Consider the following 21,867-nt stretch of genomic DNA (forward strand, 5'->3'; position numbering starts at 1 on the left):
TAACAATGATTGTGTACAAAGAAGGTAACATTGGCATCCAAATCATAATTATATATATCAAAGCTTACTTTTCATATATACATAAATACACACATATATATGCGCACCTTAGACATGCCTGTTAACATTATTTAAAGGAAAACATGAAACAAGAATATATGTGTATACACACATATATATATATATATATAGGCAACTTGTTTAATATGATGCAATATAAGATGAAGCACATGGTTTTAGGCTACATCTGTTTCTGCATCTTGCTTCTGCTTGATCTTATTATTCTCATGGAACTCACCATAGAAGTAATTCAAAGATCCCCAAAGTGATAAAACAAGGGATATGGCTTTTTCAACTTGGAACTTTTCATGGTACAACACCACCGCTAAAGATTCCGTCACCGGAAGCAGAGTCGCAATTAGTATACCAGACAGCAACGATGAGGCTGAGAAAATCACACCCACAGCTCCCATGAAGAACAACTGCCATAAGATCGCGTTCAACACAAGCACCACGAAGTATGTTGATTGTCCAAGCGTATACTCGCTTGCCTCTCTTGGAATTGCCTAAAGCAAGAAATCATTCAGTTAAAACCTGGACTGAAATACCAGAACTAAAGGGGAATGGGGAATGGAGAATGAGAGATGACCTTGAAGTCTCCGTGAAAGAGCATCCCAATGCAACAGAAAACAGTAGCCGAAAATGACATAACCATCTGTGACTCCATAACCAAAGAGTAAGTGATGGTCTGCTTTGCTTTCTTGTATGTTAACTCGATGGCTGGCAACACAAACCCGTAGAGAGCCGAAGCTGCAAGTGTCATGAAAAACCCAAGGAAATACTGTAGCTTGGATTCATTCGCAGGGCGATCTGAACTCGTATGAAGTGCCAGAACAACAGCTGCGAGTGTCAACAAAAAGACCGAGTTGATCGTAAAAGGTGTAAACTTCGGCTTCACCAATATAAATGCGAACGTAGCAGTGAAAGCCAGTTGAGTCGAAATTATCAAGGCCGAGGTAGATATAGGGAGGCGAGCAACACCGTAAGCATACAAAAAGTCATCAACCCCAGTAAGAACACCAAGAACAACACTAGCCAGCAACACAGGAGCTTTTATCAAGACAAGCTTGGTTCCCGGACCCTCTTTTCGTCGACGATACAAGTATGATACCGTGAGCGGCAACATCATAAACGGCCAACCGGCGGTTTCTAAGCAGCTCGATATCCACACACCCTTACCACCTTTCAAGAAATATAGCCTCATTAAAAGAGGACCACCAACATTTCCTAAGCCCAACATTGCGCAGTTCAACAGAAGTAACATTCTCTTTAGCCCTTTGCTCATCTTCTCCTCCATCTTCAAACCAATTTTCCATGTTCCACAATATGCAAAAAAGAACGATTTCATCGGATTCAACTTAAAACCAGGGTCATAAGCAAGAATAACAAAACAAACCAGGGTTTCATACCATTTTAATCATTAAACTACGACCCTTTAACAACAATATCAAATTTGTACCATTAATTAGTATAACCACCATGAAAAAGAACACCTAATCCAATCAACCACCCATAACATGCATTATTATCATAAATTAAGCAGTCATTTTCTTAAAATTAAATGGGAATTAAGCTAATTCATTAGAGTTAATAACGTACAAATAATCACAAGCAAACAAAGAAATGCCTAAGAGCAGATTTTACCTTAAACCCAGTCAATTATGGACCTTAAACTTACGAAAAAAACACCCAAAAACCTGCTTTTTTATATAAAGTTAAGGGAATTAAAATGACTGAACTTGATGAACTTTCAAGAAAAAAGATGAGGGAGAGAATGTTGTAAAAGAAACCCACTAACCTTAAGGGAGAGGACAAAGTTAAAAGCAAAATGGATGGTGCTGAAGCGATATTCGAATACACCCCACCAAGAAATTGATGTTTTAGTTGAACATGACGAGCAAAACAGTATTTTTTTTACAGAGAAAAACAGGGGAAATTTGGGAAAGGAAAAAGAGAAGACCAAAACGGTCTTTATATCATGAAAATGAAATGACCCATGATCAGATAGTAGTTCTTTTAGCTGCTTGAAATCTGAAACATAGTGAAAGAGGGTGACACGTTAGTGGCGATTCAGGTACATCGAACTCAGTGAGTGGCAATAAATACCCGTAAATGAACTGAGGATAATTTTGAAGGAGAAAATTTAGGTTTAAAAAGAATGATTTGTAGACTGATAAGCTTAATTTAGTGAAGATAATAATCCAATTATACACATCAAATAATCAAGGAAAGTATGAAAGTTAAGTTGAAAAGAGTAATCATAATTTAAGTATTATACAAATCAATATGAAGCTATGTGACACAAGATAATTTGCATGCCTTGTAACGTTCTATATACTAAACTAAACTACCCTTTACATCACATCACAATCTACACGTATATTTATTATAAATATCACCCTAATAAAAATTATAAAAATATTTAAAAGTAAAATATTTTAAAAATTTATAAAACAGTTCAAAAATAAAATAAAATGAAGTGCATGTAAATTATCATATGAATTGTCATATCTTAATTAATATTTAGTTAAAAATAATGATTCGGTAATTATATAAAATAGAGACGTCGCGTCATCCTAAAAAATTAAATCTGAATAAAAATTTTAAAATTAAAATAAATTATTAATATTGTATTAAACTATTAAAATAAATAATATCACTGTTTAATACAACTCTTTCCCAACAATAACAATACATAATTTCAAATCTAAAACTCTTATCTTTATCAACTTTACCAGAACTCGTTATGATTAAGAAAAAGAATGAATTTCTTTTATATAAAAGAATACATCCACATTACTTTTATATATAAAAAAAATTCACTAAACCCACAATTACAATCCATCCACATTACTTTTGTCACTGTTTTCAACACGTTCTGTTGACTTTGGCACCCATTTTATGAATCCAGTGGTGTGGCTACAAATTGTGGGTCATAATGATAAAATGGTACCTAATCCCTGCAAAAATCACATCTGCTTTTGCTTGGTCATTTCTGAACTTAGGTCACCTTTTCCTTTTATAATGGAATGCACTCCATATGTTTTTTCACTTGATTATTCAAGTGGTTTTATAATGGCAAAGAAGAATCATCATCAAAAATAAAAGAACACTATACATATTGGAGTTGAACACTGTATGAATCAATTGAAAGAACTCCATTTCCTAGACAAGATTAAAACCTTCAATTCTTCAAGATTTTGCCTTTGTGATATAATTAAGCAAGGGATCAACCATTCCTATATGTAAGCATGAAAAATCTATGCTAAACAACAAGAAATGGTGTACTCAAGAAATCCAACAATTTTCTACATAAGAAAAGGCACATTTCCATTGATAATCTTCAATCAAGACCTTTGAATGATATGGATATTATGATACAAAGTTCAACATCATCTGTATTAATGAAAGGGTTCTGGGTATTACTTATTACAATATTTTTCTACTTTTAAGGGTGTAAAAAGGCTTATATAAAACAAACCCTCATCTTGTTGAGAGTTTGCTAGACATCGTAAGATGTCTCACCTGAAAGTAGACACCGGCAGTGGCGGCGGTGACTCACCAATCAAAAGCTTCTCAAAGGAGGATTCCGGCTACGGTTTGAGATTGGCAAAGAGAATTTCCCATTGCAAGAAAATGATCTCTTCATGAAAATTGGCCTAATTTGCAAAGATCTTCTTCCTATGGACGAATTGCGCATTAGTCTCAATAAACCTTGATTCCCTGCACCTCTCCTTGGCACAATTCTCAAGCTTGATTCTTTCCCTTTACCCAATTCATTATCTAAATTGCTTCCATTAGACCCTTCTGCTAGACCATTATTAGCAAGTGCTTGGCTGATCTGTGAAGCTGCCATGGAATCCAAAGAAACTGATCTTCTTACAGGTTGAAGAACCCCATCTTCATCCTCTGTATTTCTCTCATCTTCCTCATATGGTCTATGCCTCATTTCACTTGTTACACTTCCTGTTTGTCCTTCAGATTCTTCATTATCTACTATAATTGCAACTTGGGTTCCTTCAGTAACTTCATTATTTACCCCAGATGATGATGATGGTCCTTTATCAGCCATGTTTGAAACAATAGGTGCTCGGCACAAAGGACAATTGGTATGGGACCTAAGCCAAGTATCAATACAAGAGATGTGAAAAGCATGGCTACATTTAGGCAACAGCCTTAAAGTCTCACCTTCTTCGAACTCGTTTAAACAAACAGAGCACTCCGTTCCTTCAACAAGACCCTCACCTTTCACGTACTTAAAAACAGCAATGGAATCAATGATCGACGGTTGTAAACCAACGGTGTTGATATACCATACATGATGATCAACGACCGGACCATGATCTTCATCGAGAAACTCATCATGGGTTTCAGTCGTTTCATTTGATCTTCTTCTCCTAACATCGGGTCGGCGTCGATAATACCTGACGTAGTAAACGTACAAACAGAGGATCAAAAACGAAAACGCAAGTACTGTGAAAATTATTATCAAATACTTGGTGCGCAACGCTGAATGATGATGAGCGATAGAACCATCATCCTGGAAACAGGATAGTGAAGCACAACTGTCGTTACAACCATCATCATGATCATCACAGTTTTCTGCCAAGACCTCAATGCTTGAATCATTATATCCCAAATTTCTGAAATGAAATCGAAAACCCATATCGGGGGAATCAAATCAAAGATGGAACATTAAAGCAAAAAAGAAGGAAACCCCAGGAAAGAGTAGATCAAAAGGATTAGGTGAAGGGGGGAAATGAAGAAATTGAAGGAAACGATTGGAAGGAAGTGTCTGAATAAAAGATAAACACGACTCTTTCTTTTTTTGTGGTTTGATGTTATTTTCTGCTTTGGATTCTTGACTTTTTCTCATAATGGCGGCTTAACACGGTTGACTGACCACTTGATGCGGAATTTAAGTACAGGAATTATTTAGGTTAAATTTGCTTCAACTCCCTTTACTTTTCATATATTTATAATTTAGTCCTTCTATTTTATTTTCATGGATTTAGTTCTTTTATTTTTTTTTTGAATTTAAAAATGTAAGTCCAATTGTAAACGTAATTACAATGATTATCTAAAATATAGCGTAAATATAGATAATTATATCCATATTTAATTATGAGGAATTTTTAAAAGGGACTTTAAAGCAATTAATGGTTTGAAAAGGAACAAAGCACATGGTTTGCAATTTGGTGCTTTTGCTTGGAGAATAAGAAGGAGCAATCAGTGGAGTTTTTTGCCTTTTAAGCATAGTTTGAATATGTTTTAAATTTGGCCTTTTTATCAACTTTGGTTTGCAATTTGAAACTAAAAATGGGGAAGAAATCAAATCGGTCCCCCAAGATATTGAAATTAGCAAGTTTGCCCCCCCAAAAAGGGTTAAAAACCCAGCTGGCGAAGCATATAAATTAATTAATTCAGCTAATAGATTTGGTGTGAAAATAAATGGGTAATTAATGTCAATGTTTAGTGGGTCAAGATCTGTCTTAGGGTTGACTTAATTTCATATAATTTTTTTTAAAAAAATTGAATAAAAATAAGGGGTAAATATCAAAATTATACATTAATTTTGATCTAATGTACAATTTGATATATGAACTCTGATTTGGTACAATTACAAGTTAAAATTTCATATATAAAATAGTACAGAATTAAATTTTATGTATAATACCGTACATTAAATTAAAGTTCATATATAATTTTGATATTTATCTCTAATAGTGATGAGGAGGAAGAGGAGGCGGCTTCAGCATTCGGGGAGCTCCTAAACCTTTTTCAAAAAGATTAATTAAACCCTTCAAAAATATCATTGAGCAAGCCTTTTGATTGTTAATGTTAACGGCTAACCATTAAATTGAAACAATTATCGTTTTTTAAAGTTATTTTTATACCATTCTAATTTGTGTCACGCAATTTTCTAAATGTTATAAAATTTTAAAATTATAAAGAATTATAGAGATTTAGAAAATTATTAAAAAATTACAAAAATATTATAAAGTTAACAGTCAAAGGCTTAATTGATGAGAATTCTAACGTTTAAGAACTCAATTAGATGCATCTTTTAATTTATTTTTATATAAATAAGTTATCTTTTAATTTATTTTTATATAAATAAGTTATAAATTTGATTAAATCTATTTTTCCCTTGCAAAAGATAATAAATTTCTTGTGACGGTAATTCTATTCAAACTTTGTTAGTATTTAGATTACATCCCAAGTTTTAATATATAAAGTAAGTTTATAGTTTGTTCATTTAATTTTTAAAAGTTACAAATTGGACACTAAATTATTCGAAAATTAGAAGATGGCCACTAGATCATTATAGGGCAAACTACACCTAATATCACTGAACGATTAGTAAATTTACACTTCAATCATTCAATTTTTTAAAAAAAAATTACAAGACGTTCACTGAATTATTAAAAAATTTTAGGGTTGCGATAGTAGCTTTGCTAGGTCTGGGGTTTGAGTTGTTGATATTGTTTAGACTATCAAATTAGAGAATAATAGTACAATAATTGAGTGACCAAAAGTATATACGTGCAAACTTACCAATAGTTTAGTGATGAACTTGTAACTTTTATTAAAATTTTAATTTTTACTTCTCTCTTATAATAAAACCCTATCAAAATTGTAATTGCTAAGTAGTATAAATAAACTTTCATAATTAAGTTCAATTGTTTGAATAAAAAATCAATTATTACTAATTTATAAATTTTCATAATTTTATAGCAAAATGAGACTAATATATCAAAGCAACTAATTTTTTAAAAAATCATAACAAGAAAATTTTAATTAAATGTGTTTTTAGATAATGGGTTAAAGTATAGGTGAAGATTAAAATTTGTTATTATATTTCAAAAATATGATAAAATTTACCATTCAACTCTATATAATTAAATTTTATTAAATTTTGACACTCAATATTAATTTTGATTATTTGAAAACATAATTTAATAAGAAAAGTTCTTTCAAATATTTTACTTTAATAGTTAACAATATTTTAACTTATAAATGTTAAAATTAATACATTAAATTAAAATTTCTATTTAATGAAATAAAAACTTGAAAAATAGAAATACATATATCATAAAAGAAAAAATTAAAATTATTTTTAAAAACAACCACATCTATTTAAATTTTAATAGTATATTGATTAACTTATTGTTGTTAAATATTAAAGTAAAATATAAAATTATTTTTATAAAATTTTGTTTTTAATTTATTTTAAATTAAAATTGAATAGTAAAATTTAATAAAATTTAATATTAACAACAAAATTATTTTAGTAGAAAGGACCAATTTGCTTATTTTTGAATAAAAAGATAAAATACAATTTGGCTCATAGTACAGGAGATTCCATGATACTTTTACCATAATCGAGTTTGAGTTAATGGATTTATATTTATATTCTTTTGCTTATTTAAGATTTGTTTAATTTCGTATTCATTTATTTAAAGTTGTGTTCATGATGGTCGTTTATGAATATTAAATGAAACACTAAACAAACATGCTCACTAACGCATTCATAAATATATAATTAAATATGTTCACAATGTTCTTAAATAATAAACAAACAAACAAAAATAAATAAATAATTATATACTTTTAGATATAAAATAATCAGATGTAAATAAATAAATAAAATAAGTACACAAATTATAATAATAATTAAATAATAAATGAGCTTTAAATGATTTTTAAACAAACATAAGCTAGTTTAATAAACTAGCTTTGTATGTATTCATTAGTTTAATAAACGAGTCTCAAAATTTTGTTTATACTCTTTTATTTAGCTTCGTAAATAATAAAAACTGAACTGTTCATTTATCGTTTTGTTTATGTACAACTCTACTTCAGTACTCACAATTATGCCTCTAGATATATTTCAAATATTAATCTAGTTGTGTTATAATAATAATATTAAAAGTAAACTACTTTCAAGGTTGCTATATTATTAGTAATCTAGTTGTGCTATAATAGTAATATTAAAGATAAACTATATCCAAGGTCGCTATATTATAAGTAAGTCCGTATTTTAATTATTTAACTTCAAAAACTACAAAATGATCGCTATATACCAAAAGACTTTATTTATTTATATAAAATTGAATTTGGAACATGATTCAAAAGCTTAACAACTGATCAGGCTTTATTTATTTATATGCCTTAATTTACATTATATGAAAAAGAAAAAGGAATAGGTGGTTCATCCCCAATATTAAATAAGAAATTGCATAAATTTTAACATTAAATGTTAAGCATAAATCTTTGCATTTTTAACCAATTTCACACATCATGTCCTATTCATACTATTATCATGTAATAAGGTGATCATGTCGGAATGTTACCAGCATTGAAAGCCAAGTCGGAAGTGACTGGATCCTAAGATTCAGACACAGCATCCACTGCCGAAGTTGTGTTACCATTGCCGCCAATGATAACACTATTCATTCTGCTAGTGAAGTCGTACACATGGCCCATTTTATCTCGTTTGGTCGCCAAGTACCGCTTGTTGTCCTTTGTAATAGGTGATAGTAGTGGAACCCGACCTGCAATTGCTAATCCGTAACCCTTAAGTCCACTGTATTTAGCAGGATTGTTCGTCATAAGCTTCATTGTTCGCACACCCAGATCCCTAAGTATCTGAAAGAAAGAACCGAAGGTTAGAGTTAGACAAACTTCGTTGTAAAGTACAAAGAAAACACAAAGATGAACCAGCCATTCGGTGAAAGCTAAAGCCTTTAAGCAAGCCGCGATCCTTTACACGAATGTAAGATATGGGTATTTCAAGAGAAAGGGGAAGAGGGAGCTATTCGGATTGGAAAATTATTACCAATGTACCAACAAATGAATCTTCGGAATGTAACTGAATTATGAATTAATTTAGCAATGTTTCGAGAGGAATACCTGTGCACCAATGCCGTATTCTCTAGAATCAACAGGCAACCCAAGCTCAACATTTGCTTCTACTGTATCACGACCAGCATCCTGCAGAGTATAGGCACGAAGCTTGTGGCCTAAACCAATGCCCCTGCCTTCATGTCCCCGCAGGTATACTAAAACGCCCCGACCAGCCTCCTCAATCTGCCTCATTGCAAGACTAAGCTGATTCCCACAGTCACATCTAGCTGATCCAAATATATCTCCTGTGAGGCATTCAGAGTGAACCCTCACGAGAATATCTTGTCCATCTCCGATCTCACCCTGTTTGAACCGTAGAAAAGAATCATACCATTTTCTTCATCATAAATGCTTTTAATCCAATAAAATTAGTCCAAATGAAATATACGGAACGGCACAACCCTCGATATTTATGGAAAAACAATAGAAGTGTCCTTAAAATAAATCAAAACATTTCCAATTTAATTAACCACAATACAAATACATAAAGAAAGAGAGAATTCGTAATGAATATTACGGTAAATCAGATACATAAGAAACTGAAACTAGCAATAAGAATTCTGACTTATCTTCACCTTAACCATTGCAATATGCTCAATCCCATCTATTTGTGACCTGTAACAACAAGCCGTGAATGGCCCCCACATTGTCGGTATCAGTGCAGCACCGGCATGATCGACTAATTTATCCCTCTTTCTCCGATACCTGTCGATCATAAGCAGCGTTACTAGTTTACTTCATCGAGGTAACTTAACCACAGGATCCATGAAAAATAAGTCGAAAGCAAATCTCTCTGCATATGATAGTCATTAGTTTACCTAATTAAATCAGCAATGGATACAATTTTCAAGCTCTCCTGTTCAGCAAATTGACGAAGCTTTGGCAATCGAGCCATGGATCCATCATCATCTACGATCTCACAGAGAATCGCAACAGGGTCCAGTCCGGCTAGCATTGCAAGATCAACTGAAGCTTCGGTATGACCAGCTCTTTTTAGAACACCACCTTCTCTGTACTTCAGTGGGAAAATGTGACCTGGGCGGTTGAAATCCTCGGGTTTGGAATCTTTAGAAGCTAGGGCCAATATCGTCGTTGCTCTATCATGTGCTGACACACCAGTTGTAGTGCCATGTTTTGCATCCTGCAAATCAGTTTTCATTCAACACAAAAGCAGAGAATCATCGGAAATTTTGACCCCTAATCATACTTTGTTCAAACTATCATAAAATATTTCTCCAAAATTCATATTTTAAGCTTATCAACATCATAAATACAAACCTTTTTTTCAAAATAATCCATTGTATCAGGTTTATGAATATCAGACAAAACAACATACCACTGTAACCGTGAATGCAGTACAGAGTTTCTCTTCATTTTCCCTTTGGTTCACCATTAAAGGAAGATTCAACCTCTCTAGATCCTCCTCTTTCATGCTCACACAAACTATCCCGGTTCCATGCTTCACGATAAATGCCATAGCTTCAGGTGTCACCAACTGTGCTGCCATTATAAGATCTCCTTCGTTTTCTCTATCCTCATCGTCTACAACCACTACCATCTGTAAAAGTTAATTTCTGGTTACTAAAAGTTAAACTAGAGCTCAATGGAACAAAAAAAGCATCCTACAGAGAAAAAAAACTAACCTTCCCTTGGCGAATATCCTCGATTGCCTCAGGAATGGAAGCAAAACCTTCAGTCGCGCGGTCCAAATTGAATTCATCGTTATCAACAGGAAAACCGTTACTTATAGAAACGGCATCTGCAGCAACATTTTGAAACATTATATCATCTTGTTATGCTTCAATCCTAACTGATTTATAACTAAAGAGATTACCATTTGTGGAGACAACATTTTCGCCTTCTCCCGATTGAACCGCAGCTCTAGTTTTGCCAACACTTTTAATAACGGACGACAATCTACCACCGAAACGCACAAAGGCTAAACCGGATGCGTAGCCATTAGCGAAGACTAGATTTGTTCTGTGTAGTCCATTAAAGGATTGGAAGCTTTTTGATGCCCTACGCAGAAATTCATACAATCAAACGGTACTGTGTAATAAAAAAACCTCCCATTTCCTAGCATTTAATTTGACAATAAACAAAACCCTTAAATATATATAAAAATTATGTGTAATGTTTTGATAATTTGCTTATGAAATTAATCAAATGTGAAAATAGAAACAGAAAGAAACAAGCCTATATAGCATTTGCATCTAATTCTAGCTTTTTCTATTCAACCAAACACAAACCAGATTTCATGATTCGAAATTTTTTTTAAAATTCATTTAAATAAAACCGCCATATTGCTTACCAGCCAAGGCGTAACTTTGGGTCACTGAATCTTAAGTAAACCACAGCGTTTATATAAGGTCGAAATGGAACCATTGATCGTTAAAACTATATACATTAGAAGTTAGAAAGTCATGAAGGAAAATCGAATTGTACACGAAAAGCGAAAAACAAAGAAAACCCAAACGAAAATTCAGTTAAACGAAAGGATCCCATTAAAGAAAAAGAGAAGAAAAAGGTTACCGAGGACGAGAAAGTGATGCAGTTGAAGAAGGAGAAGAAACGTTCCAAGAAGCCATGAACAGTCAGAGAAGACGCTGGAAATTCCTAATATGTGGGAATTTGATGTTGCAATTGTAAATTTGAAAAAGGCAGAGGAAGCGAATTGAAAGGATAGTGGAGATGACGACGGATGAGATTTATATATCACCCGCGGGTGAGCTACCAACAGCACTTCGGTCTGGTAGGACTTTATTTATTTATTTATTTCATTTTTCACATTTTTAGTTAATAAAATATTGGAGGAAATATGTTAAAAACAAATTTTCCGGTTTTTTTACAGAAATGATATAAAATAAATAAATAATTATCAAAATAGAACTGGTAAAATATTATTTATGAAAATTCTCTTCACTTTCCCTGGATCATTAAATTATCAATAATATTTAAAAGAAAATTTATTGTGGCGTGATTGTGTCAAACGACATCAATGTATATTTTATAAATATATACAATAAAAAATAAAAGAAAAACCTTTTGAATTAAAAAAATGTTGTCATGAAAACTTTAGACACTATCAATTATTTCAAGTGAGTCCTTTTAAAATGAAAATTTTTCATTTAGACCTTTTAAAATTTTTAAAATTTTAAGTTAATAAAAGTAAATTTACACTTTAACCCACTTAAAATATAAAATTTTAATTTAATCTTTTAAAAATAAAAAGATATAAATTATTAAAATAATAAAATTATATTTTACTATCATAAAATTATAATTTAATTTTAGCCCTAAAATAATTTTGGCTTTACCCCTAATTTACTTTTCTTTCTTTTTTTGACATGATACAGTTGATTTTTGATAGTTACTTCTCTTTCAATTTGACTGTAGAATGGATAAGTGGGGATAATGGTCCCCCTACTGCTTTAAAAGATTTGCTAAGAGACAGGTTTCTTTTTTTTTAATGATTTTTTTTTACTTCAAATCTTTGTTTTTGTGACAGAAGTGTCGCGGACAGATCCGCGACACTCACTTAAATTTTTTTTCTTCCATGGTATATACTTGTGAAAATATTAATATTTTCAAAAAATATATATTAGTGTCACTAATGATGATCTAATGATTGGGAAAAAGTGGGCGGCACCAATAAAAAAGTTTAAATACTAATGATGGTCTAATGATTGAGGAAAATGTGAGCGGAAATGACTAAAAATACTCATTTTCATAAATAATTTCTTACATGTCCCGTTCTGGTAATTATTTATTTATTTTATATTATTCCTGTAAAAAACCCAATGTTTCCTTAAGAAATGTTTTATTAGAAATTTTGAGTGAATTTTTTATATTTAAATTAAATAAAATATTATGAAAAGACATTTTCTATATTTAGGAATTTAGATGAATGATAATCTTTATGTGATATAAGAATAGGAGATCCACTTGTATGAAATTTAATTGGTTTTATATTTTTTATTTTTATATAATTAAATTTTAACAATTCAACAGTAAAATTAATAAGATATTTGTACTTATCATGTATGTGAATTTTTGGATCAATTTGATATCTCTATCATATCAATCTAAGTTATTATTACGTAATAGAATTACTCGCACGAGGTCAAATCTCTTATTAATTATGATCCAAATTTTTGAGGTTTAATCACATAAAGATCAAACCCTTCAAAATGATCATATTAAAACCAAACTTTTATGAAAATGTTCAAATAAAGACTTTTTACACAATTTGATCAAGTTTACAGTAAAAATTGGGTAAATGCTAATGTGGATAGAATAGGATACGCGACAATAGAATCTCATATTATTTAAAAGAAGAGAAAAAATAAAACATATTCTCAAACCGACTTTCGACATTTGAAAAGTACTTATTTACGTAATTTCATAAAAAAAAAGGTATTTATATGATCATTTTAAAATATTTGGCCCACGTGTGAGTAATTCGAAAGGTTGTGTTTCAATTTGAGCATTTAGCCGAATAATAATATCTTCACAAATATAATAACATTACATAATTTTTTGAACAATCACATTATAGGTGGATGCCCATAAAGATCAAGATAAGTTTGATATATTTCAGGACTCTAATACTCATTAGAAGTAGAGCTTCATTTCATTTATACTTGTTGTGTCTATAAATATAAATTTTGAAGAAGCATTCTAAACATGCTTATTGATCGATAAAAATACGTTTTCTTTTGCTCTTATATTTTTTCCAGTCTTTTATTTAATAACACGTTATCAACATAATAATAATTTTTATTATTATTTTAAACACTTTATGAACACGATTGTAAAAACCTTAAATCACAAATATTGTACGTATGAAATGGCGAAGCATCTCAACCAGCCTATAAATTGTGCATGCTCGAAAGGGTTATGAATCAAATCATATACGCTACAAGAGTCGCACTATGCACCACTATTTAAAAGTGAAGGGTCAATTTCTTATCAATCATCCATAATTAGAATAAGATGTACCACAGGAGTCATACTATGCACTAGACCTGTTCATGGGCCGGGTCGGGCCCGGAAAAATTTTTGGCCCGCCTCATAGGCCCGAAATATGGGCCTAAAATTTTGCCTAGGCCCGGCTCGGGAAAATATCATAAGCCCGAGCCCGGCCCGGCCCGGCCAGGCCCATTTTTTAATAAACATTAAAAAATTATTTTAAAAATAAAAAATAAAAATAAAAATATTTTAAAAGTATTTTAAAATTAAAAAAAACAAAAAATATATATATTTATTATATTCAGGCCGGGCCGGGCCAAAAAAGTGGTGCCCGTGGCTCGACCCGTTTTTTAACCGGGACTTGTTTTTTTGCCCAAGCCCATATTTCGGGCCTATATTTTTACCCGGCCCATGGACAGGTCTACTATGCACCACCATTTAAAGTGAAGAGACAATTTCTTGTCAATCATCCATAATTTTGGGTGTTAGATCATTGATATGGTGTAAATGAGTTTGGATGGGCAGTACGTTTACTTGTGGTTAATGTAAAAACAGCGGTGATTGTGAGATTAAATATTGTAGCGATATTATAACACGAGATAAAAATAAGTTAAATGCACCGCACCCTAAACCCTATTACCCATCTAAACCCACCCTTAATATAAGGTATTTGTGGCAATCGATATCAACCGTAACACTAATTTGATAAGAAGGTATGATAGATATTTTAATTGACTTATGCAATTTAGTTGTTATTTTTATTATATATTTGAGTACAAGCTAATCTCATAGGCTTACGTTAGTATTGTTTTAATTTATGTATTTTTTAATAATAGCAGTCAATTGAATTTATTAAGGAAAAGAGATGGGTACAAAATAAATTTAGAGTTCTTGAAAACAGAATCTGAAAAGATCGAAAAATAAAATAGCATTGAATAACAGAAAGAAAATTGTAGAGAAATGAACCGGTCATCCCCTCTCTTGAGCTTAATCGGTGCCAATCTCCTTGTCATGCATCATAAAATGTTGAAGAAAACCAGAAAATAAACGGGGAAAACATATTAAAGATGATTCCACAAAAACTTCGCATACATAACTGATCATCAAGGTGGGTCCATACATCGACGACTGGTCGCAACACGATTCAAGGCCGGTGACATTACATCTTCTGCCCAGAAAGCCTCCCCTTGTCTAAGCATCTCCTCCGATGTCATTGCATGTGCAGTTTGGTTACCAGTTCTGGCGATGAATGCAAATCAACAAGAAATGAAGCTTTCCGAGAGTCTTCGCATCTCAAGTAAACAAGTTTATTTCCGATAAGTTAGTTTTCTACGAGTTTAGCTTTGAAATAACTGATATCAAAAGCCTTAGATAATAGCAAACTATAGCCTGTGCACCATCGCTAGCGCCTCTGTCGCAAATGTGAAGCAAATACAATATTTTATTTCTCCAACAAGAGCTTAAAATTTTATAATAAATTTTCTTGAATATAATCTAGATATTATTATAGCCTATTAAACACCTATTTTAAATAGGGATAGATTAAAATTTTAATGACTTCCAATTACATCTTGGAATAAATTACTAAAAGTTTAATTTGCTTTAATTATTTAAATAGATTTAGTAATAGAATTAATTTAAATTTGTTTCTTAGTTGTGAGTACGGCTTTTGTTAAAATAAAAGACTAAAATACTCTTAAATAATATGACTTATTTCAATTACAGTAGGATATTTTATAATTTCTTCACCGAGTTGGTACTGAATAACTCATGACATCAACTTAATCGGGTTTTATTAATAGTAAATATATATATACAACTAGTGGAAATAATAAATTGTACATATTAAAATAAAAAATGTATAAAATACATTAAAATCAAGCTTTGGTTGAGTAGTAAAATTAAGGTTTTATTAATCCAATAATTGGTACGGGTTAAAATCATGCAAGTTGCATATTTTTATCGATTTCTTTTTAAGATGAAAAGATTAAAATATACTTGAATAATATAACTTATTTTAATTATGAAAAACATTTTCGTAAATTCCCTACCGAGTTGGTGATTATTTAATAATAATTTTGTCTAAGTTTATAAGTTATTTCAAGTTCAGTTTTACATGTTTGTGTTACATTTATATTAATTTTATACCGTATTTTATTTTATTTTTGTTCCTAACCTAAAATTCAAGTCCAATCTAGATAAAAAATGTTAAATTGAGTATGATCCGGTCCACTCATATTAATTTTTATATAAAATAAATTTAAAAATATAATACATCAAATATATTAAAAATATTAAAATAAATGTTTCTCAACAAATTGAAAATACATTAAAAAAGTCTTTTTACTTAAATAATACTAAGATAATTGCAACTTAGCAAGTAAAATGCCTCTAAAATAGTAGTAAAATTAACAATAAAACAGTAGTTATATAATTTCCAATCGATAGCAACAAAATGGTAGCAATATAATAACAAAATGGCAACAAATAAACCTGTCCCCGAAGGCTCGCCCGAAGAGTAGGAGGGTTTGGGTAAAAATATAGGCCCGAAAAATGGGCTTGGGCAAAAAAAATAAGGCCCATTTAAAAATGAGTCCGACCTCGGGTAAAGCTTTTTTGGCCTGACCCGGCCCGAATATGCAAAAACAAGAACTGCTATTTTTTTACTGCTTTTTTGCTGTTTTTTTTATTATCTTGTTGCTATTTTCACTATTTTGCTACCATTTCACAATTTTGTTGCTACTATTTTGTTGTTATTATTTGGATATTGTATAACTCTTGTTTTATTGTTAATCTTGTTACTATTTTAGAGGCATTTGCTTGTTAAGTTGCACCTATCTTAGTGTTATTTAAGTATACATATTTTTTAAATTTATTTTCAATTTGTTGGGAAACATTTATTTTAATGTTTTTAGTATTTTTATGTACTATATTTTTTAAAAATAATATAAAAAATAATACAGGCGGGTCGGGCTCGGCTCGGCTCGGCTCGGCTCGGATTTTAGCATTTTTTATCCAGGTCGAACTTGGACAAAATTTTAGGCTCATTTTTGGGTCAAGCCTAGCAAACGAGCATAAAATTTTGGTTGGGCTCAACCCGACCCATAGACACCTCTAAGCAGCAAAACAGCAACAGAAAAAAAAAATTAAGTAGATTCGGGTCTGACCGAGGTTGAACCCGAAGCCCTGCATATTTAGAAAACAGTCTTATATTTTTACCCAAACCTGAACAGATGACCCGACCATGATTAGATTTAAATTATATATCCAAATTACAAGTATAATTAACATTATTAAAATAACTCTCAAATTTATATCATATCTCATCATTTTATTTTCCACTATCACAATGGTATTTAAAATTTATATATTATGTAAATTTTGTCATACTAATAATAATGATAATTATGTAGTGTTATTTTTATATTATTTCCTATCATGCATATTCATTTCACATCCAATAATAAGCTAATTGACCGTATCAAAATAGAATTTATATTTGATTCACATCATAAATTAATTAATTAATAATTTTAAAATTATTAAAAATAAAAATAGTTATCACTCCGTATTTTAAAAGATTATTTTAGATCTGATAAAATCTCCACAACGGAAGTGCGGGCATTTATATCTAGATAATAGTCAAAGTGTGTACGATTTCAACATTTTGCTAAGCATGGTATCAAAAAACTATCAAATCCGATACCAAGAAAAGGCTGTTGATTGAAAATTTTCTTTTAATAAATGGATTGCCATTGTCTAATTAAAAACCGTAGGTAGCTATTATTTCTTTCCAAGGAGCCAAAATCCATTCCTTTCTTCATCTCAATTTTTATCGAAATAACCCAACATCACCATACATACATTTCACCGTATTGTCTTGAGCCCCTTCGGCAACTCCTTGGATACATTCAACCATGTCATCTTATGCTCCTTACCCCGAGCATAGGCTTTTCTATAGGTCATTCATTTGACGGTGTTGTCTTAGGCCCCTTAACCATCAGGGTATAGGCTTTTTCTGTAGGCCTTGAACTTCGATCCATCCATCGTCGACCTGGTGACTCATTCTCTCATAAGTATGAGAGTTGTCTAATTCAATTGCAGTTTCAGGCTTGCCTTATTTCTAATATATTAATGATGATCACAGAAACAGCTGGTGCGGGTGGACTCGAACAAAACTTACAACTTAGCAATGGGATTATTTCTACTCCTAACCAGAAAATTTAAGAACTACTATCTTGGTGAATTGCAACCAAAAATGAAGCTGAGTCAGTCCATTTGTTGGCAAAATCCAAAGAGAGACAACAATGTTTGCAAAAACCATCCACGTGGGATCTCCACTTTCAAGACATGGAGCAAATAAGATACTATAAACCAATGGTTATTCATCGCACTACAAGGCTCTACTACAATAATCAAACCGTTGTTGATTACCCTATGCAACAGAAGCAGAAACCCAAAATCAAGCAGCTTTGGAAAATCATCTTTAGATATGCACCTTAAATTGCATACATTCAACTAATAAAAATATTGCAATAATCGATTTGATGCAATCAGCAGTTGTATTAAAAACTACTGTACTAATATCTTGAGATAAACATACAAGGTTAAAGCAAGCTAGATATATCGGCATCGATCATTTAAATGGGCAATGACAAAGAAAAAAAGACAAAATACAATGCATGAAGAGATAAAATACCACAGCTATATAAATATGAATCAGATAATTCCAAGAAAACAACTTAAAAAATTTAGCTTAGGAAATATCTCAATCGTTAACTTCCTTATTGTCAAGAAAACAATCAAGAAAGAGAGTGCACATAGCCTCACTGCAATTAGAAAGCTACAACTCAAATTGAATAAGCAGTGAAATGCTAAGGAATTTATAGCAGTTACTTCCAAGGTTCATAAATCCAGGCCTGATCAACTAAAAGCAAGTAACTAAAGAGAGAGTGGGATCAACCAACTTCTCCATACAAAAACAAGAAGAGAAGTAAAATGCTACCACAAAGACTGGGAACTTCACGGTTGTTTCTCTTCCTCAGGCTTGGAAGCTTCTTTGATCTCATCAGTCCCATCATCCTAAATGGATGAAAATATATACAGTTAATTAAAAAATTCGTCATGAAAAGAAGATACCTGGATGGTTGAATACAGAGGCAAGAAAGAAAAGCATATATGTGGGGTCTAACCTGCATGTCTGAGGTCCACAAAGTGAGGTTATCACGGAGAAGTTGCATTATCAAAGTGCTATCCTTGTATGAATCCTCTCCAAGAGTATCCAGCTCTGCAATGGCTTCATCAAAGGCCTGAGGAAAGAAACAAAACATGTTTTGACTAAATATAATTTGAAGAACAAAATAAACAAACCCCAAATAAACACAAAAAAGGATTTTGCAATGTAAAGAATATACTTACACTGTCTTTGATGAACAAGATGAATATAAGTCTTAAGACTAAACTAAAATTCTGAAGTCCTGTAATTCTACCTGTTTCGCAAGACTGCAAGCACGATCAGGAGAGTTCAAGATCTCATAGTAGAAGACAGAAAAGTTCAGAGCCAATCCTAAACGGATAGGATGAGTTGGGGCTAGCTCAGCTACTGCAATGTCCTGAAAAGAAAGCAGTAGAAAAAGATACAGATACCATCAATAAAAGGTCGGAACCATGGATAAAAACACAATATGCTTTGGCTTAGCAAACTTGAAAGTAGAGAAGTAAATATAAAATCCTTTGTTTAAATGTAAAAGTGAGAAAACAAAAATAGCATTATGAAAAGAAAACCCAAACTGATTGAAAGACTTCAAAGAAAAAAAGTGCAGCATCAAAGATCTTCATAAACAGGAATTGCATCAATAACATGACAGGAAATGGCCAATAATCCAAAGCAACTAAAATTACACAACAAATTGAATTCATACAAAGGCTCCAACAAGGTTTTCATTATGCACTTAAGACATAGTAGAGATGCAATTTGCAACATATTTTATACAAATGTTTAAGATGCAAATCTAATTCAAGAGTCATATTATTGAGACCATTTTTTTTTTTTTTGATAATTTTCATAAAATTTCTATCGCAAAACGCATTAATGTCTTCTAATACTTATGTATCGAAATCAATCTACACAATGGAAAGCAGATCCGGATCTCGGTGATAAGAAATACACAAAACATCAAGGGCATAACTATAACTATAGATCTAAAATTTAGATTGACCCTCAAATATGCCGCAACTAAAAATAAACCAGATTTAAAAAAAAACCTTAAGCACGTATTCATCATAATTAAAATCTAAACTTAACCGAACCTTAAAATTACACATCAAGGCAAGCAAATTCACAAGATCGAACCAGAAATTACAGAAATGCACACAAACCTGAGCAGATTTATAGGCAGTGAGGGTATTCTCGGCAGCAGATTTCCTGTCATCGCCAGTCTTGAACTCAGCCAAGTACCTATGGTAATCTCCCTTCATTTTCAGATAAAACACCTTGGAATCCCCATTTCCAGCAGCCGGAACAAGCTTCTCGTCAAGGAGCTTCAAAATTCCAGCGCAAATCTCGGACAACTCGGCCTCGATCTTGGCCCTGTAGTCACGGATGACGGCGACGTGGTCGGCGTTGCCACGGCCTTCCTCCTTCTGCTCGATGGAGGAGACGATCCTCCAGGAAGCACGGCGGGCGCCGATGACGTTCTTGTAGGCGACAGAGAGGAGGTTACGTTCCTCGACGGAGAGTTCGTCGGGAGCGGGGACGGCGGAGACGACGTTCTCCATGAACTTGACCATCTCCTCGTAGCGCTCGGCTTGCTCGGCGAGTTTGGCCATGTAGACATTTTCTTCGCGTGGGGAAGGAGTGGCCATGGTTTCGGGTTGTGATTGGATGGGGAGGATTTTTCGAGGGATTTGATATTTGAGAAATGGGAAAGGAGCTTCACTCACAATGTCATTGTCGTGTGTTTTATGATGGAGCCAGCTATGCCGGGCCAATCAAGGGGCTTCGTTTTTTCCTTTTTTTTTTCTTCCTCTTTTGACCTTTTTTATATTTGTTTTTTGCTTTGTTGTTTAATAGCTTTTTTCTGTAATTATTTGATATACAGTTTTTAGATATTTAGGCTTCATATTTGTGAATGGAAATAAGATAATTTCATTCCTAGAATTACCATAGAGATTGTACGGTATATTAGATTAAAAAAATTGATTATTTTTATTAAATATTTCATCTTTTATACTATATTTACTGGAATAATTAAATAGTGACACGTTAGAATATAATTAGAGGGTGATAAGGGTTCCGGCTCTACTAAAATAGAAAAATTTTCATACAAGCGCTTTAAAATTTTAAATTAATAAAGTTAAAATTACACTTTGACACTTCTAAAATGATATCATTATAATTTAATTCTTTAAAAATTATAAAGATATAGACTATTAAAATGATAAAATTATATTTTTACTATTGTAAAAATTACAATTTAATTTCGCTTAATCCTTAAAAGCATTTTTTGGTTTCACCCCTGGTGACACGTGGCATGTCACGTAAATCTCATGCCACTTATTTTTGTTATCAGGTGACTTGATAACGACGAGGTTAGGATCCAATTATCAACAATGGATGAAAGTGATACATCTCTATATTTTGTTTTTTGAATTTTTCTAATGTATTGATCGTTTGTCTATATTATTTTATTTGATTACATTTTTTTTTAATTTTTTGACTTTTGAAAACTGATTTCATCGGATAATATTTTTACAACCTCTATTTATAATTGGACTTGTCCATGATCCAAATTACCGCTCAATTCCCAGAAATTTCAAATCCAAACCCATTTTTTATTCAACTCGCTTTCTATTGTTTAAAAAAATAAAATATTAAAAATATATATCAATATTAATATTTATATATTTCTATAATTAAATTTAAAT

At 31.8% G+C, this 21,867-nt stretch overlaps 4 protein-coding genes across 6 annotated transcripts; all 4 read right to left on the reverse strand.

Moving 5' to 3' along the window:
* Nucleotides 1-30: 30 nt before the first annotated feature.
* LOC105780052 (purine permease 3) lies at nt 31-2,137 on the reverse strand. 2 transcript variants are annotated; one of them, XM_012604148.2, is made up of 3 exons: nt 1,859-2,137; nt 650-1,357; nt 31-566 (listed from the first exon to the last, which is right to left on the reverse strand). In XM_012604148.2, exons 2-3 carry the CDS (start codon nt 1,355-1,357, stop codon nt 237-239), a joined length of 1,038 nt encoding a protein of 345 aa, XP_012459602.1. In that variant the 5' UTR covers nt 1,859-2,137; the 3' UTR covers nt 31-236. The 2 variants fall into 2 exon arrangements, with proteins under 2 accessions (XP_012459602.1, XP_012459603.1); XM_012604149.2 differs by lacking the exon at nt 1,859-2,137 and adding an exon at nt 1,705-1,853.
* A 534-nt stretch (nt 2,138-2,671) lies between these two features.
* On the reverse strand, nt 2,672-4,918 carry LOC105780477 (E3 ubiquitin-protein ligase RING1). 2 transcript variants are annotated; one of them, XM_052629121.1, is made up of 2 exons: nt 3,586-4,917; nt 2,672-3,020 (listed from the first exon to the last, which is right to left on the reverse strand). In XM_052629121.1, the coding sequence occupies exon 1, from the start codon at nt 4,724-4,726 to the stop codon at nt 3,626-3,628; it is 1,101 nt and encodes a 366-aa protein (XP_052485081.1). In that variant the 5' UTR covers nt 4,727-4,917; the 3' UTR covers nt 2,672-3,020; nt 3,586-3,625. The 2 variants fall into 2 exon arrangements, with proteins under 2 accessions (XP_052485081.1, XP_012460297.1); XM_012604843.2 differs by having other exon boundaries at nt 2,805-3,035; nt 3,586-4,918.
* Nucleotides 4,919-8,191: 3,273 nt separating this feature from the next.
* On the reverse strand, nt 8,192-11,685 carry LOC105780259 (bifunctional riboflavin biosynthesis protein RIBA 1, chloroplastic). The gene is made up of 8 exons (XM_012604480.2): nt 11,503-11,685; nt 10,805-10,989; nt 10,614-10,729; nt 10,307-10,528; nt 9,789-10,111; nt 9,546-9,675; nt 8,977-9,273; nt 8,192-8,712 (listed from the first exon to the last, which is right to left on the reverse strand). Exons 1-8 carry the CDS (start codon nt 11,556-11,558, stop codon nt 8,452-8,454), a joined length of 1,590 nt encoding a protein of 529 aa, XP_012459934.1. The 5' UTR covers nt 11,559-11,685; the 3' UTR covers nt 8,192-8,451.
* A 6,983-nt stretch (nt 11,686-18,668) lies between these two features.
* LOC105780058 (14-3-3 protein 6) lies at nt 18,669-20,883 on the reverse strand. The gene is made up of 4 exons (XM_012604161.2): nt 20,320-20,883; nt 19,431-19,553; nt 19,134-19,250; nt 18,669-19,023 (listed from the first exon to the last, which is right to left on the reverse strand). The coding sequence occupies exons 1-4, from the start codon at nt 20,803-20,805 to the stop codon at nt 18,964-18,966; spliced, it is 786 nt and encodes a 261-aa protein (XP_012459615.1). The 5' UTR covers nt 20,806-20,883; the 3' UTR covers nt 18,669-18,963.
* Between the last annotated feature and the right edge of the window lie 984 nt (nt 20,884-21,867).

The sequence above is a fragment of the Gossypium raimondii genome, chromosome 4 (assembly GCF_025698545.1).
Source record: "Gossypium raimondii isolate GPD5lz chromosome 4, ASM2569854v1, whole genome shotgun sequence".
Lineage (NCBI taxonomy): Eukaryota > Viridiplantae > Streptophyta > Magnoliopsida > Malvales > Malvaceae > Gossypium > Gossypium raimondii.

Coding starts and splice junctions, on each gene's coding strand:
- LOC105780052 (XM_012604148.2), bottom strand. CDS start 1,357: ATGGAGGAGAAGATGAGCAAAGGGCTAAAGAGAATGTTACTTCTGTTG. Junction 567..649: donor TCTTTCACGGAGACTTCAAG/GTCATCTCTCAT, acceptor TTCTTGCTTTAG/GCAATTCCAAGAGAGGCAAG.
- LOC105780477 (XM_052629121.1), bottom strand. CDS start 4,726: ATGGGTTTTCGATTTCATTTCAGAAATTTGGGATATAATGATTCAAGC.
- LOC105780259 (XM_012604480.2), bottom strand. CDS start 11,558: ATGGCTTCTTGGAACGTTTCTTCTCCTTCTTCAACTGCATCACTTTCT. Junction 10,112..10,306: donor CTGCATTCACGGTTACAGTG/GTATGTTGTTTT, acceptor ACTGATTTGCAG/GATGCAAAACATGGCACTAC. Junction 9,274..9,545: donor AGCATATTGCAATGGTTAAG/GTGAAGATAAGT, acceptor CGGTTCAAACAG/GGTGAGATCGGAGATGGACA.
- LOC105780058 (XM_012604161.2), bottom strand. CDS start 20,805: ATGGCCACTCCTTCCCCACGCGAAGAAAATGTCTACATGGCCAAACTC. Junction 19,554..20,319: donor CTGCCTATAAATCTGCTCAG/GTTTGTGTGCAT, acceptor CTTTCTTTTCAG/GACATTGCAGTAGCTGAGCT. Junction 19,024..19,133: donor TGTGGACCTCAGACATGCAG/GTTAGACCCCAC, acceptor TCATCCATTTAG/GATGATGGGACTGATGAGAT.